At 41.3% G+C, this 17,311-nt stretch overlaps 1 protein-coding gene across 1 annotated transcript in view; it reads left to right on the top strand.

Annotated features, from left to right (window-relative positions):
- The window catches only part of TENM4 (teneurin transmembrane protein 4), a 451,821-nt gene that overhangs the window by 407,667 nt on the left and 26,843 nt on the right, over nt 1–17,311 (top strand). Inside the window, 1 exon segment of the mRNA XM_037523044.2 lies at nt 2,435–3,312. Within this exon segment, the coding sequence (XP_037378941.1) occupies nt 2,435–3,312 (878 nt within the window).

The following is a 17,311-nucleotide window of genomic DNA, read 5'->3' as shown; positions in this document are numbered from 1 at the left end:
CGGGAGCTGCAGGGGCCTCAGAATGATCAAGGCTTGGGGCTCCATTTTAATGATGGGAAATTCAGCTTCTGCAGGATTCACTAAGGGGAGGTGGAATGAGAGGAGCTTGGGTACTGGATCTGGTACAGAACCACTTCACAGGCACTGTGAACAGGAGTACCATCTCCCCCATCATAGCCCCTTCTTCCCGGGTGCCTGTGGGCATTCAGGGTAGCAGGACTGTGCCTGCCTGTCCTTTCTTTCCTCCCTCCTCCCTCTCCCTCTCTGGCCACCTCCTTCCCCCCCACACACACCCATCAGGGAGCCATCTTTGCATTGTAATGACAGGCAGAAAGGTCTGCAAGCAGGTCCCCAAGGGGCCACGAGACCAGAGGGCATGAAATATTTAGCAACCAGTGTTGACAAGAAATGGGTTTTAGAAAATTGAAAATTCCCCTGTCACTTTAGAGTAAACTGTGTTCTTGATGTAGCCGCAGGCTACGGTGAGGCTGCGCTTGAGAGAACACTGGGAAGTGTGAAAATAGCAGCCCTGCCCAGTGCCTCAGGATCCCTTGTTCTGTGGAGACAGAGGAAAGCAGGCTGGGGGTGAGGGAACAAGAAGACTCCAGAAACAGAGCCTGACAGTTGGGCTCAGAAAAAATGAGAAGGACCCACCCCGTCCTGAGGGCCCTGAGCTGAAGGGGCAAGTGAAGGGGGCCTCATCTCATATGTACATAAGCCACTGGGGTTTCCTTTACCTTCATAAATGACACATGTACATTATAGAAAATGCAAAGCTAAAAATTACAAAGAAGAAAGATCAGGTTACTTCTAAATTTACCTCTAATGCCAACAGAGTTAGTATTTTGGCATTTATCACTCAACCTTTTCATCTCCCCTCTTCCCCCAATCTAATTTATTGTATTTTTTCCCCAATTGGGATCACGCTGTGCTTACAATTCTATAACCTATTCTTTCTGCTTAATATATAGCAAGCATTTTCACCGTGTCATTAAATACCCCTTTATAATATACTTTTAATGATGACACACAGTATTCTAACTTGTGAGCGAACTGAATATATTGTGATTTATTTTGCCAGTTCACATCTTTGGACATTTGAGTTGGCTCCATGTTTTGAGCATTACTTAAAAAGGCTGTGATAAATACCTTTATAAACAAAGATATATAAGAGTAAATTTCTTACCTGAAGGTATACCTTGTTTAAATAAGCCCCAGATTGTACCAAATGTCAAGGGTTTGTAAGGGGCTCAGGAACATAAGGCAGTAAGTCCTTGGGGTATGTAGGAGAGAAGCAAACCAGCCAGAGGTAGTACCTGTCAGCTCCTCCAACCCATGGTCAGCACACTGGACCTTTTGGAAACACCTTGGCTGAGGGCTTCCCTTAGTTCTGGCAACTCCAAGTGCGATACAATCCAGCCTGCCCTTCCTGAACAGAACAGTCCTCACCTCAGACCCTACCTGCTGTAATCTCCTATGTGCCCACCTGAAGGCTCACCACGATCCCTGTCAGCTTCCCAACCTGGCTCAGAGGAGGCTACTATGTGGAGCCCAAGACCTCTGATCCCCCACTTCCCATTGCCAGCTTCATGAATCCCTTGCAGGAAGACCTGTTCTCTGAGGTACTAGAACCATTAGCTAGAGCAGGGCTTCACAAACTCAGTGTGCAGAGGAGCCCGGGGCATCTTGTTTAAGGGGACACTGATTCAGTAAGTTTGGGGTGAGCCTGCCATTCTGCATTTCTGACCAACCCCCAGAAGATGCCAGCATTGCTGGTCTGCTGATCACATTTGAAGGATAAAAGACCCCATTGTGACTCCCAAGTGCACTTTAGAAGCTTTTGAATCATGGCAGTGCCCCACACCTGGGGATCTGCTCTAATTGACCAGAGATGGCATTTGAGCACCAGTACTTTCCAAAATCACAGCATCTCCCCGCCCCCACCTTCATGAAATGAGCTGCCATTATTCATGCTCCTGTGGCCCAGGCAACCTGCAATTTTGTCATTCCTGTCTTTCATATGTAGATAGTGAGACTCAGAGAGATGGAGTAACTGGCCCAAGGTTATAAGGAATGGGGCTAGAATCTGAACCAGGCCTGTCCTACTCCAAAGTCTATCCTCTTGCCTACTTGGTTTGTTTCTTTGCCTATCTGTCGATTGGTCTGTCTTTCTTTTTACATATCTATTTATTCTTTGTTAGCCCCTTCTGCATGTTTTGCCAGCCTAATTGAGACTGATATCTCAGTGGTGACTCTTGCATGAATTCACTCTGATCAGAGGGGCTGGCAACTTAGTTGATGACAGGCTGTTCTGAGGCTCAGACAGGACTATGTGTGAAGGTGCTTGGGACACTGTTACAGTCTATATGGGGTGTGGGATGATGAATGGCGGGCCCCTAGCCAGGCATTTGAGTGTCATTGTCTCCATTGTCAGGTTCGCCTGGAGTGGCCCACAGACTTAGCCATCAACCCAATGGACAACTCCCTTTACGTCCTGGACAATAATGTGGTCCTGCAGATCTCTGAAAACCACCAAGTGCGCATTGTTGCTGGCAGGCCCATGCACTGCCAGGTCCCTGGCATCGACCACTTTCTGCTGAGCAAGGTGGCCATCCATGCAACCTTGGAGTCAGCCACCGCTTTGGCTGTCTCTCACAACGGGGTCCTGTATATCGCTGAGACGGATGAGAAGAAGATCAACCGCATCAGGCAGGTCACCACTAACGGGGAGATCTCACTCGTTGCTGGAGCCCCCAGTGGTTGTGACTGTAAAAATGATGCCAACTGTGATTGTTTCTCTGGAGATGATGGATATGCCAAGGATGCAAAGTTGAATACCCCGTCCTCCTTGGCTGTGTGTGCTGACGGGGAGCTCTATGTGGCGGACCTTGGGAATATCCGAATTCGGTTTATCCGGAAGAACAAGCCTTTCCTCAATACCCAGAATATGTATGAACTGTCCTCGCCAATCGACCAGGAACTCTACCTGTTTGATACCAGTGGCAAGCACCTGTACACCCAAAGCCTGCCCACAGGTGATTACCTGTACAACTTCACCTACACGGGGGACGGTGACGTCACACTCATCACAGACAACAATGGCAACATGGTGAATGTCCGCCGCGACTCTACCGGGATGCCCCTCTGGCTGGTGGTCCCAGATGGCCAGGTGTACTGGGTGACCATGGGCACTAACAGTGCACTCAAGAGTGTGACTACACAAGGACATGAGCTGGCCATGATGACATACCATGGCAACTCTGGCCTTCTGGCAACCAAAAGCAATGAAAATGGATGGACGACATTTTATGAGTAAGTATCAAGATAATGCCAGTTGATGGTTTTGTCTCATGAGATGCATTGTAAGATTAGAAGGGAATCAATGAAGTACTAACGTTTGGATTTACTTCATTTTAATTCAGGATTTGCAGCTGTGGACCATTACCTATAATGTGTTGAGTGTTTTCATGTTCCACATCGTTAACATGGTGTAGATGAAAAGGCATGTGCAAAGGAGTCAGATGTGTTGGGCTTGGGTCCCACTCTACCAAGGAGTAAATCTCTCTAGGCCTCACTTTCCACCTCTGTAAAATCAAAACAGTGAATACCTGCCCAGTGTTACCACAGGGAGACAATGTAGGTGAAAAGTACATGATAAAGTGCTTCATATGACTGGTGTCCAGAAATAGGGCACTGAGAGAAGAAACAGTTCCATGCGGATGACTTTCTCACATAGTCAAAGTTGCATCTACAAGTTTTAAAAAGCAGATTTTTTTCACTTTAACCATTTTGGATGGAACTTATGATGTGCTTTACATGCCCTCCTTCTCAAACACGTTAGACAGCATAATGAATTATTTCTTTGCATGTATCAAGGTCATTAGTAAGAAACAACCACCACAATGCACATTTTACTGTAATATGAAGATTGCTTCCAGGAAACAAGGATACAGAACCCAGCGCCTCCACACAGGGTGACTCGAAACTTTGATTAGCTCCTATCTCATCAGTGTAGTACTGAGTTCTCCCTCTGTGTGGCGCTGTCATGTCACTATTTGCTTCAGTCATGTTCCCCGCTATACTATGAGTGGAGAACCAGAAGTTCAGCTTATTACAATCCTAGCCAAAATAAATATATTCTTAATATATTCATTATATGTTTGTTACGTATTATATATTTATTCATACATTCCTGTGTTCCTCTATGAGCTGTTTTGATGAATAGACATTGTAAATTTCTTTTTCTACTTAGATTTCTTTTAAGCTTCTTTATGAGGTCTTAGCCAGGTTCCAGACAACCAAGGTCGAATATATAACTCTTAGACAACAGTACAGAAGAAAGTCTCAGTCTTGCTGAGTATCAGCAGTGCATTATTGCACTTCATCCTCACAACAGAAGATAGGTGATAGTATTCAATTTATAGAAATAGAAACGGAGGCTGTGGCTCACTTGTCTGCTGGCAGAACAGCAATCACAGCCACGTCCTTCTGATACAAGAGCTGAGGTTCTTTTCAACTCTGCCCTGCTGCTCCTTGAACTGTACTTTTACTTAAGCTTAATCAAGCCTGTTTCTCACAGTCATAGAATCCAAAGGAAAAGGATCTGTAATAGATTTTTAAATATAATCTACACCCAAAATGTCACAGCAATTTGTAAAAAGCTCACTGGCTAAATTCCTTTCTCTAAACAAGGGCCTTGTTAATTACAAAGACAAGACAAAGATCCAGGAAAATGGCAATTATCTTGATTAACTCATTGAAATGGAAATACTCTAAATAATTCAATGCCTTCCCCTATTACCCAGTGAAAATCTCTTATACTTTATTTAGCCAATATAGGGGTTTCTTTGTCAGAGCAAGTAGAGACACTCAATTTCTTCCCAGGGTCATTCCCACAGGTCCCAAATTAAATGCTTACACATTACTGGAATCACTGCTCCCAACTAGCTCAGAAATCCAGTCTTTGCCTATACCACTACCAGAAAGGACTCCATGTTCCTCCCTGTCTTTCCCTGATGAACTAGATAGCCGCTGTATTTGCTGTTTGATGAAGAAGGAAAAGTTAGTGTCATTGCTTTTATAAAACGGCATTTGAAATTCAAAAGTATCCACTTAATAGCAGTACTCAGGAGTATAAGATAAAAGCCCTAAATAGAAGGAAAAACATAATTTTTTTGAGCTTCTACATAATTCTACTGTGTGCCAGACTCTTACACCTTTAATCTTCACAGCAACCTTTGACAGCAAGGAATTATCCAAATTTTTTACACATGCATAACCTGAGGCGCAGAGAGGTCAGGTAACTAGTCTAAAATCACACAGTGAATACGTAACAGAAAGAACTTGTAAGTCCACATTACCATACCAGCTGGGTTCACCAGAATTCTTTGTGACTATCTGTGTGATAGAGATTCAAGTTAATAGTACTATTAAAATAGTACCTACTTTGTAGCGTCTGAGGTTCAGAATTTCAATGAAATAAAATATGTCTTACTCGTCATAATTACTCAAATGATGCTGCTGTTATTTCAAGTAATATTAGTGGCAGTGCTGGTAACAGCAGAAATGTTGTTCAGCCATGAAAAGTGTTACCAGGGAGGAACTGCAAAGCTAATCAAGGAAGCAGACAAAATTTATAACTGAGGTAGGTAGGAATCACAGGTCAGGTCAGAAGAGCAGAACTAAGTGTCAAATCTGATAGATCAAGATACGAAGTAGGAAAAGGGTTAAGTCCCTGAGAATACCCAAAATGCATTGAGAAAAGTCCAACAGAGTGGGTCAACTCAGGCTATGAGCAAAGTGAGGGTACCAGACATAGACTTTCACTGGATGCTAGTCATGTGACGGGCAGGCTGGCTGGCTTCCAGACCCAAGTGTCAACCAGGCAGACAGAATGGCCCCTACCCATTTCAGAACCATTATAAGGATAAAAGTACTAACTAAATACTGAGAGTGAGAATACTTAGCAAACTGTAATGCTCCCTAGAAGTACAAGTGAGATAATAACATTGCTCTAGTGAGTTTTTTCTTTCTTATTGACAATTAGGTAGAATATTCTTTTTTTTTTTTTTTTTTTTTGGTCAAGCAAAAATAGTCTTTATTCAAATTTAATGGAAACAGGGGGCACTATACTTTGCAAGACAGGGAAAAATAAAATTTAAAAAAATTCTTTTCTTTTTAATATAAAACAATATAATCACAATACCAGAATATGGAACTCTACATTTTATTTCCTATGGGTTACTGCAACTATCAATTTTCCTAGACTGTGCTATTCACAACTTTGTTAAGTCCAAAAATATGAAACCAAAGTGGCAGGAAACTTAAGACTTAGCACTTTCACTAAATGGCATACATCAAAGGAAATCAATTCAAGGGCAAAAATAGTTGACAACCTTAGTGCCGTCCAGGAACTGCGCTCCCTGTAGGAAAGGCCAGGCCTGAAAGCCAAGGCTTTTTTGATAGTCTACTGTGGGCCATGAGTAAAGGGGGTTTGCAAAGAGAAGATGTTTTCAGTTGAGCAGGAAGGCCTGGCACCAGGAGGCTTCACAAAGAGGAAGTGCTTAGATTTAACTATTGTGAACACACCATTAGGGGAGTTAAAAATGTACAGCAGTGACATGTTCTACTTCAATCACTTGTGCTACAGCTACGGGGGGCTGGGGCCGGGCCAAGCCATTGCTGCAGTTGCTGGGATGCCGTGGGTGCATGTTGGGCGCCTGAGGTACCAGGCCCAGTTGCACCACGTGGAGCACTTCTTTATGGGCTACGGGAAGATCCTGGAGGTGGATCTGAAGAATGAGTATGGTTTGTGGAATATTCTTTTTTTTAACAAATCATCCACTATCATTCATTGACCCCCTCCATCCTTGCTACCACCCCATCCATTCTTCCTTTCTGGTTACCTTGGTTCCACTGATTTATTTTTATTTAGCTTTGTCCATTCATCTGCTTTGTTTCCTTATACTTTATGTACAGGTGAAATCATCCAGTATTTGTCTTTCTCCTTCTGACTTATTTTGCTTTGCATAATCCTCTTGAATTCCTTCCATTTTGTTGCAAATGGCGAAATTTCATCTTCTTTATAGGTGAATAGTACTCTATTATGTATATATATCACAATTTCTCTATCAGCAGGCCCTTAGGTTTTTTCCATAGCATAGCTATTGTAAATCATGCTTCAATAAACATTTTGGTGCATATATCTCTGGAATTCATGATTTCATGTTCTTCAGGTAGATACCTAGTAGTGAATTGCTGGAAGCTATCCCACTTTTTGAGGAAGCTTCATACTGTTTTCCAAAATGGTAGCACCAATTTATATTCCCACCAACAGTGTGTGAGGGTTCTTTTTATCTACATCCTTGTTACTAATCTTTTTGATGTAGGTCATTAAGTCATTCTCACAGATGTGAGATGATATCTCATTGTGTTTTTATTTGAACTTCTCTAATATAAGTGATGGTAAGCCTTGTTCTCATGTGCATTTACCATCTGTATGTCTTCTTTGGAAGTGACTTTTCAGATCTGCCCATTTTTCAATTGGGTTTTTTGGGTTTTGTTTTGAATTCCATTCCATGAGTTCTTTGTTTTGTTTATACATGCACTGGGTACAGTTGAGAGAATTCACCAGAGCCATAGTAACTCCTTACTGGATTTGTGAGCTTCGCAACCCAGCGCTTTGCAATATCTTGGATAGTAACTTCTCAAATACTCATTAACCTGTCTTTTTGTTCTGTCTATATTGTCTTTCAAAGTATAGTTCCAATTGTCTGTTTTTTTGCTTTGACTCAAGTCCCAAAAGACTCTCATGTTGGTATAATGGAATGTAACACCTATTTTTTCATCAGTCTATTTTATGGTTTCAGGACTTACATTCAGGTTTCTAATATATTTTGAGCTTATTTTTGTGTGTGAAGTTATAAAATGATTCAATTTCATTCTTTTGCATATGACTGTTCTGTTTCCCCAAAAACATTTGTTGAAGAGAATTTCCTTTCTCCAGTGTATGGTCATAGCTGCTTTGTTGTAGATTGTGTCCATGTATGTGTGTGTTTACTTCTAGGATCTCAGTTCTTTTCCACTGATCCATTTGTCTGTATCCCAATACCATATATGCTCTTTCAATTACTGTTGTTTTGCAATATAGTTTGAAGTTGAGTAACATGGTGCGTCCATTTTTCTTCTTTATTCTCAAAATTGTTTAATCTATTTGGGGTATTTTGTAGTTCCATATAAATTTTAGCATTTTTGTTCTACTTTCTTTAAAAGTATTGGCATTTTTATGGGATTGCTTTGTATCTATATTTTACTTTTGGAAAGATGACTATTTTGACAATATCAATTCTCCCCAGCCATAAACATGGAAAATTTTTCTCTTTGTGTTGTTCAATATCGTTTAACAGTGCCTTGTACTTTTCCTTGTATAAATCTTTTACATCCTCTGTTAAATTTATCCCTAGACATTTGATTCCTATTGATGAGTTTCTAAACAGATTGTTTTCATAGCAATCTGTTGTTTGCATATAGGAATGCAATAGATTTTTGTATATTGATTTTGTAGCCTGCTACTTTATTCATCTTTTTGTTTATAATATATTTTGTGGTGTCTTTAGGGTTGCATTATATATATATATATAAATATATATATATATATCTCACAGGCAAATATTGATACTTTCACTTTTCTGATCTGGATTCCTTTTATTTCTTGTTGTCTAATTGCTCTGGCTAAGGCCTCTAATACTAAATGAAACAGAAGTGGTGAGAGTGGACAACCTTGTCTTGTTCCCAAACTTTCAGTTTTTCATCATTGAATATATTAGCTGTGAGTTTATAGTATATGGCCTTTATTATGTTGAGGTATGTTCCTTCTAACCCCATCTTATTGAGGGTTTTTATAATGAATGGCTGCTGAATCTTGTCAAATTGTTTTCTCTGCACCTGTTAATATGATCATATGGTTTTTTGTCCTTGTTTTGCTGGCATTATATTACACTAATTGATTTGCATGTGTTGAACACTCTTGTATTCCTAGAATGAATCCCATTTGGTTATGGAGTATGATCCTGTTGCTATATTGTTGAATTGCATTTGCTCTAGTATTTTGTTGAGAAGTTTCACATTTATGCTTACCAGAGATATTTGCATAAAATTTTCCTTTTTTTATTTTGGGGGGTGGGGAGAAGGGACTGAGGTTGATATCCTTGCTGGTTTGGATATCAGGATAATCTTGGCCTCATAAAATGTGATTGGAACTATTTCCTCTTTAATTTTTTGGAAGAGTTTGAGAAGAATAGTCTTAAGTTCTTTGAATATTTGCTATAATTCAGTAGAAAAGTCATCTGGTCCTGGATTTTTGTCTTTGGGAGGTTTTTGATTACTGTTTCAATTTCATTGTTTTAATCAGTCTATTTCTATTTCTCCCTGGTTCAGAATTGGTAGCTATATTATTCTAAAAATTTATCCATTTCTTCTAGATTGTCAAGTTTATTCACATATAGTCATTCATTGGCATATATTGTTAGTCTGCTCTTTATCCCTCCTTCAGTTCTAAGTGATAGCCTAACAGTGTAGGGTATTCTTGGTTGAAAAACCTTTTCTTTCAGCACTTTAAATATATCATGCTATACACCTTAAGAACTGCAAGTTTTCTGCTGAGAAATCCAGATAATCTTACAAGGGTACCCTCATATAGATTCATCTGTCACTAGATGCTCTTAGCATTTTCTCCTTTAGCTTTTACCACTTCAACTATAATTTGACTTGGAGTGTTTTGCTTTGAGTTTGGTGTTTGGTGTTTGTTTGTCTGTTTGTTTTATAAATTCTTTGAGCCTCTTGGATCTGGATGTCTATTTCCTACCCCCAAGTTAGGAAAATCTCAGCTGTAATGTATTCAAATAGGATTTCTCATTCTCATTCCCTTTCTCATTCTCTCCTCTTTCTGGGACCACTGCAATGTGGACATTGTTCCTCTTGATGTTATCCCATAAAGTTCTTATGTTATTTGTTTTTTATTTTTTTATCTTTTTGCTGGTCTATTTGGATGTTTTTTACTATCATGTGTTTTCCTATCTTCTCTAACATTGTTGATTTTCCCAATGAGAAACACTGATCCTCTAGTCATTTGCTCTTTTTCAAGGACTGTTGTCTTTTTCTTTGTGTTATTTTGTTGTTTATCATGAGAAGGTGAGTCCAGCATCTTTGCTATTCCACCAACCCATGAATTTTCCACTTTTGAGTCTATGGGGGAGCTTAGTAGATGCCAATCCAAATGCTCTGATATTTTTTTCAAAGAAATTAACCCAGGCTTGCCTGTGACTTGAGCTATTACCAAAACAGTTTTAAGTTACCTTTATTGATCCTCTCAACAGATTAATTAATACATCTAAAATACACATCACACACTTCAGAGCAACTTGACTTAAAAAGTTCACAATTCTGGGGGGTCAAGTTTACTTTCCTTCCTTCAGCCCACAGGTCTGCTGATAGAAAGCCTCAAAGGAGCCTGTAATGCAATCCTATCTCTAATGTATAATGTCATTAATTTCAGACTTGGGCTCCTGGACAGGTGGTGTTTGGTGGCTAAGAAAATAGTCTGATGAGCATGAGGCAGGTTCCAAAACTGGCTTGTTGGGTAGACATGAGAAACCAGATCCCTGAGTCCCATAGACAATGTGTGATTCTGACATCCCATGGTACCCTGGAACAGGCCCTGTCACAGTTATGTTCACTCCACTGTGAGACCCTCACTCATTTCTGTCTGTTTCAAACATCAGACTTGACACCTAGTAGGTGCTCAGTAAATATTTTATGAGTAAGATGTAAATTCAGGAGGAAAGGGACATAAAGAAGAAATTAGAAAATTATTCTATAGTGAGAATACTACATTCAGCTCCCAACTCCAGAATGATCAGTGCTCCCAATAGAAATTCAATGCAAATGGTTCAAAGAAAGATTTGGCTGCTGGGTTTGCTTAAGGATATAAGTGCTGGAAAGAGCATTGTTCCAAAAATTTTAATGAAAAAAAAACAGCCAATTGGACAACTTATGAGTTTTCCTTGAACTCCCTCTTTGAGGCCACAGAGAAAGCAGTTGGACAAATCCAAGGAGAGACAGACTCCTGAAGAGAAAGACATGATGTGAGTACTAGCTTATCTGGTGTAGAACAACCAGCCCCAGTTTTAAAAAGTTGGCAAATTTATAGTCTAAAAGTGGGTACTAGCATGAAAGTACGAAGCCCTCAGAGGCTGCAGAAATGGTGAAAGTCCACATCTTCTTAGCTTTTTTCCACAAACCCTACCAGTTACTCCCAGAAGAGTGGAGAGACAGACTTCAGAAAGAATCCCTTGTGGTAGACCTGGGAGAGAACAAGTAGCAAGCTCCACCCAAACCTTTATCACCTTACCTCCTGTCTGGAACAAAAGCCTTCTCAGTGGAAAGAGACCGCTAGCACTATCCTACTAAGACACTGGTGGAAACCCTTTTCTGCTGAATAAAGAAAGAAAATTTTTCACTACTGCTTGGAGAGTAGCAGAACTGTGTAATATACTCAGAATTCCAGCCTGAAAGAGGACAGGAACACTACGGAAGCCACCCTCAAGAGACTCAGGGCATGCATATAAAACTGAGGCTTAATTCAAACAATAGAAAACGCTCTCATCACCTTCCACCCACTAGCTACAGAGTTGAACATAACAATGAAAAGCAAAAAACTACCAGGAAAGAGAAAAGAAAGGGACAAGAGCATGGAAAGGGACCCTCACTGACGTGCAACACAGAAAGGGGACTGAAAGCTGAAGATGGAATAGACATTGAGGGGGAAACCCTCTGGCAAACCAATTTTGCACCTTAAACCAAAAGGTATTGCTCCAGGAATTAAAAGTCTGTGATGTAAGGTTAACCAGAAACAACAAACTTCAGAGTCATTCCAAAATCCTAATTAAATTAACTCAAATCCCCTCTCTAAAGTCTTAGTGGAAGGAAATGCATACCCATTTCCAGGCACAAAACCTGCTACTGCAGTCTCTGCTGTGCCACAAGATGTCACACTTTGAACATGCAAAAAGGCGAGAAAAGAATCACCAGAACCACACTAAGATATGACACAGACGTTGGAATGATCTTTTAGTCAATTTACAATAAGTGTGATTATGCTAAAGGTTCTAAAAGAAAAGAGAGACAACATGCAAGATAAGATGGATAATTTCAACCAAAAAATGGAAACTAGAAGAATCAAACGGGAATGCTAGAAATGAAAACACAGCTACGAAGATAAAGAATGCTTTTCATGGGCTTATTGGTAGACTTGACATAGTTGAGGGAAAAAGACTGATCAGTATTTGTCAAACAGAAACACAAGAGAGAAAAAAGTGAAAAAAAAAAACAGAACAGGACATGTAAGATCTGGGGACATCAACTAGTCTAAGGTACCTGTAATTAGAATTCCAAAAGAAGAGAGAAGAAATAGCACAGAAGAAATATTTCAGGAAATAATGGTGGAATATTATCCATAATTAATGATAGACACCAAACCATAAACCCTAAAAGCTCAGGAAACCACCAAGTAGAATGCATACACTACACACACACACACACACACACACACACGCACGCACGCACGCACGCACGCACGCACGGACTATCATTTTCAAACGGCTAGATACAAAAGAAAAAGAGAAAAGCAACTGGGAGGAGGCATTTTATACAAAGGAGCAAAGATTTAAAATTACATCTGACTTCTCTTTAGAAAACCATGCATGCTAGGGCCTCCCTAGTGGCATAGGGGTTAAATCTCAGCACTCTCATGCTGTCACCACTGCAGCCTAAGTTCCATCCCTGGCCAGGGAGTTAACCCAGATGGCCAGCAGACCTCTCCTGTCTTGTCTACTGCTCCCCTCAGCAGTGTATTTCAGTCAGTCTGCCTGTTCTGCTCCCCACTCGGTCTCTGGTGAGTCCTCTCACCCCTGGCACCTCTGGCCTTCACCCCAGTTCTTCTATGCATAAATAAATAAATCTTTTTTTTAAAAAAAAAAAGAAAGAAACCATGCATGCTAGAAGACAGAAGTGCTAAAGGGTGGAGGGGGATTTCTGCTATACACAACAAAAAATACCTTTCAAATGAATAAATGTTATAGAAGTATAGGCAGGAATAAGCATATCAAGAAAGAATGGTGAGACATCAAGGCACTAAAAGCAGTGAACAACCATTACCAACCCTCAGGCTGATGGACATGGCAGGGAAGAAACAGGACGTGTTACTGAAGTCCAGTGGAAAGTATAACTATGAAGGAGAAGCCATCTGCCAGAGGCTGTAATCGTGGACAAGACAGAGCCACTATGAGAAATATAGCACTGTGGAAACAGGGAGCCAGGAAAACTTCTGATCTCCAATCTCCTGCCAGGGTCACCACAGGCTGTCCTCAGCCAGAGGCATAACTGCACACAGCAATGTAGTCTGGAGCGGCCAGCCCCTCTGTAGACAGATAGGGCAGAGAATGCAGAGGATAAGCAGCATAGATACTGGCCCCGTGACATCATATGCACAGTGGGCAGAGCCAGGATTTGATCCCAAATCTACCTGAATCCTGAGCACTTTCCACCAGATGCATGGCCTCAAGCACATCATCAGTGTGCGATGAGCCCCGCAATGGTAGCACCAGCAGCTCTTAGGAATCCTGAAAGCTAGAAATCATCGTGTGACTTCATTCTGTAGAAAATGGGTAACAAGTACTAGTTTTATTGCAGAAATCAAAATGTGCCCTGGCTGTGATACAGTTCTTGAGCTGCTGATGTAGTAGTACCATCTTTTATAGTGATCTGAGACCAAGGGAGCTATTGGTGGGCATGGGGTATATACTCTGCGCACAGAAAATAATATCCAATTTCTCTTGGTGTTTTTTGAAAGAACCATAGATGAAAGTCATAAAATAATTTTTCCCCAACCAAAAAAAGTCACAATCAGCAAAAGTTAGTATTAGAGAGGCAATTTGGCATTTTCCTCACCAGCTGTGCAAAGTAAGTGGCTTGAGATGTGAAGTATTGAGTGTGAAGAAGAAAGCTTTGCAGTGTGTGTGTCAAGATACCCTTAGCAGCCCTCTTTCACAGCAACTATATAAATCTTTTATGTGTTCACTTTCCCTGTGCTCCAAAGATGCTTTGGAAAAAAGAGGAAAAGTCAGTGGAAGTCAATCACTGGTTATCTCTATCACGCCCACCCCGGCAACATGGGGGCTGAGCACCACTAGTAAAGCATCATCTTAAAGAAAAAATCATTAGTCTTGTTGATTCACTTGAGATTTCCAAAACCAAGTTTTTATTTAGCATAGTGATGATAGGAAACAGCGTCATTTTTATGGGAAGCTTAATGAAAGAACACAGACTTTGAGGTCAGACAGGCCTGATTGTAACTTTGTAGTCCTCTACTAGCTGTGTGATCTTAGGCAAGTTACCTTTTTACCTGACCCTCAACTTCACCATTTGTGAAATGACAGTAGTATCTACCTCCAAGGCGGTTATGTGCAGACTGCTTCGTGCTAAAAGGCACTCTGTGACTATCAGTGCACTCTCCCTTCCTCATTTGGAAGGGGGCAGAGGAAAGGGGTGGAATTTCCAGTTATTCTCAGATTACATCTTGAAAAAATAATCATCTATTATTCATTCATTCGTTCATTTGATTCATAAAAAAATTGTACTGAGTACCTTTTACAAACCGGGTATTCCTGTAGACACTTAGAATACAGACAAAGTCCATGTTTCCCTGGAGATTATGTTCTAGTAGGAAGAGACAGACAGCAAACAAGAAAACAGATGGATAATAAGTATAATGATGAGATAATAAGTAGAAGATACTAGTATAATTAAGGCAGTAAAATAAGATAATGTGGTAGAGATGAGACTACCTATCTGTTTCCAAAGGGTGATCGCAGAAGGCCTCACTGAAGTGATCGCCTTTGAACTCAAACATGAGTAAATAAAGGAACCAGGCAGACCAGAATTGGAGGGGAGACCATTCCCTGCCGAGGGAACGGTGTGTGCACTTTAAGCATGGTTGAGCTCAGTGAGTTCAGGTAACAGAAGCCACATTAGTGGAATGCAAGAAGAGCAGGAGTGGGATCCAAGGTGATGGTAGAAAGAGGGGAAGGAAGGAGCAGTTTCATCAATCAACATGCATGTTAACATTATTGAGCATCTACTATATGCCAGGAATTCTAGGAAGTTCTGGGGACACAACAGTGACCAAAACAAAGCCTCTTCCCTCGGGAAACTGAATTGCTAGTGAGGGAAGTCTCATGGGGTTTTGAAAACCTTGAAAGAGCTGGCATTTCATTTGCAATATGCTATTTTGATAGATCTTTCCAATGTCTTTATGAGATAAGTATTATTTATTCTCATTTTATAAGGAAGCAAACAGACTTCCAGAAGTTGCTATGTAATTTACCTAAAATAACATTATTTTGGTGGGGGCTGATGGTTAGCGGAACAGCAGAACTGAGTGCCCGTCCTCCAGGGTCACATTACTGGCAGGTGTGGAGCCTGAATTTGAGGCCCAGACCATCTGGCTCCAAAGCTGACACCTTCTTTCCTCTTAGTTAGAAAAAAAAATGCTGTACTTTATATAAAATCTGTAATAGCGGTAACTAAGCCATATGTCTAGAAGTCACCCAATCATAGGGCCAGCGTTTGAGGCTGTTCCTTGGAATCCAGAGAGGGCAGAGTACTGTCTTATAGCATCAGCCTCCTTTCCCTTGGCATTCCCGTGGCAGGAAGAGAGAGGGCGCCACAGAGGGAGCCACGGGGCAGAGGTATTCATGGTCCAGAGGATGGGCAGCTCCAGTTCTCCCCCTTCGCAGCACCCCCAACCTCAATCCCCAACCCTCCCCCGGCAGAAGCAACAGTGTTCTGACAGGATAATCACAGGTATTGATCATGAGGCAGAGAGATCCAGTGGCATTTCTCAAGCTCTGGAAGGTACTGAAATGAATGAATAAGAGACAAGAAAATTCTATAAATTGGCTGTTCTCTTTGATGTTCATTTAATTAAGACATTCAGTCCTTCTAATGGAAAATTTGAAGAATGGAAATTACTGTTTTTCGGCCATCTCATATAAAATGAAAACCAAATCTTGAAAGCATAGGGCCTTTTCATTTTATCTTCCTCAGACTCAATTTAATTTTGTATTACAGGCTACCTTCAATAATAATTACAATTGTCTGCCTTTATGCAAATCCTCTGTGTCTTTGAGACTAAAACTCTGGGGAGATGCCTGCAGAGATTGCTCAAGTGTCATTTAGTAAAGCGAGCTTGTTTCTATATTTGTGTATTCAGTAGATGTTTATCATGTACCTACTGTGTGTCAAGTCCCTCTCGAGTTCTTCGGGAGGCATCCTGTGAATGAATCGTTGCCTCCCTCCTCCAGTGGAGCAGGAAAGAAGCATCAACACATCCAAACATTCATTTATTTGTTCAGCCAACACGCCCTCTCTGCCTTCTCTTTGCCAGTCTCCCTGCTAGGCAAGCAGAAACTGGGAACTGAGACAAGTCCTCCAGGGCCCTGTTTCTGGCAGCTGGTAGAACCCGGATTCCCAGCCTGGCTGTCTGACTCCACAATCCTGTCCTGACTCAGGCACTCCCAGGCCACAGAAACAACTTGAACCACTACAATTTCAATGCATGGAGCATCCTATCTTCACAGAGCTGTATTACCAGGAAAAGAGCACCCGGGAGAATCAGGGAGGGATTTTTGAGGTGGCATTTGAGCCAGGCCTTATGAGAAGTAGCAGTGAAGTAACATCAACCCCTAATTAATAGGCTCACTATTAATTCTTATTCTGTTTCCCCTCATTTGAGCCTCAGTAACAGTAACTTTCTAAAAACCCCTGACTCTTCCACCAGAGCTGGTCTTGTGTCAAGGACTGGGGTACTTCATTCAGACCTTTACCAAACCCTCCTCTGTGGAAGGCTGTGCCAGGGATTGTGCCATTGTAAAGGGTGCCGTCCTCAGGACCAGCCACAGGGACAGGAAGAGTTGGTAGATTGGACAGAACCATCAGCACCCAAGTCTGACCTTCAGTAGGAAACTTTAAGCTTCGGTAGAAAATTGCTCAGCAAAGGTCTGCCTGCCAAGCATCACCTATAAGCAAAACAGTTGCAGGACCCAGGGGTCCCAACAGGAAGCCAGGCCCAGCTTAGCACTCTCTGGAGTGCTAAGATGGAGCTGAATTCTCAGGCCTTTGATTTCACCATCATTAAAACCCTCAGGGGCCCAGAGCCAGCTTGACCCCAATAGTAAAGCAAAGCAGGGGAGAAAGT

The sequence above is a fragment of the Talpa occidentalis genome, unplaced genomic scaffold (assembly GCF_014898055.3).
Source record: "Talpa occidentalis isolate TD23 unplaced genomic scaffold, MPIMG_talOcc4v2.1 talOcc4.3, whole genome shotgun sequence".
Lineage (NCBI taxonomy): Eukaryota > Metazoa > Chordata > Mammalia > Eulipotyphla > Talpidae > Talpa > Talpa occidentalis.
Note: the sequence above shows the minus strand (reverse complement) of the source record. Positions and strands in the feature narration are given on the sequence as shown.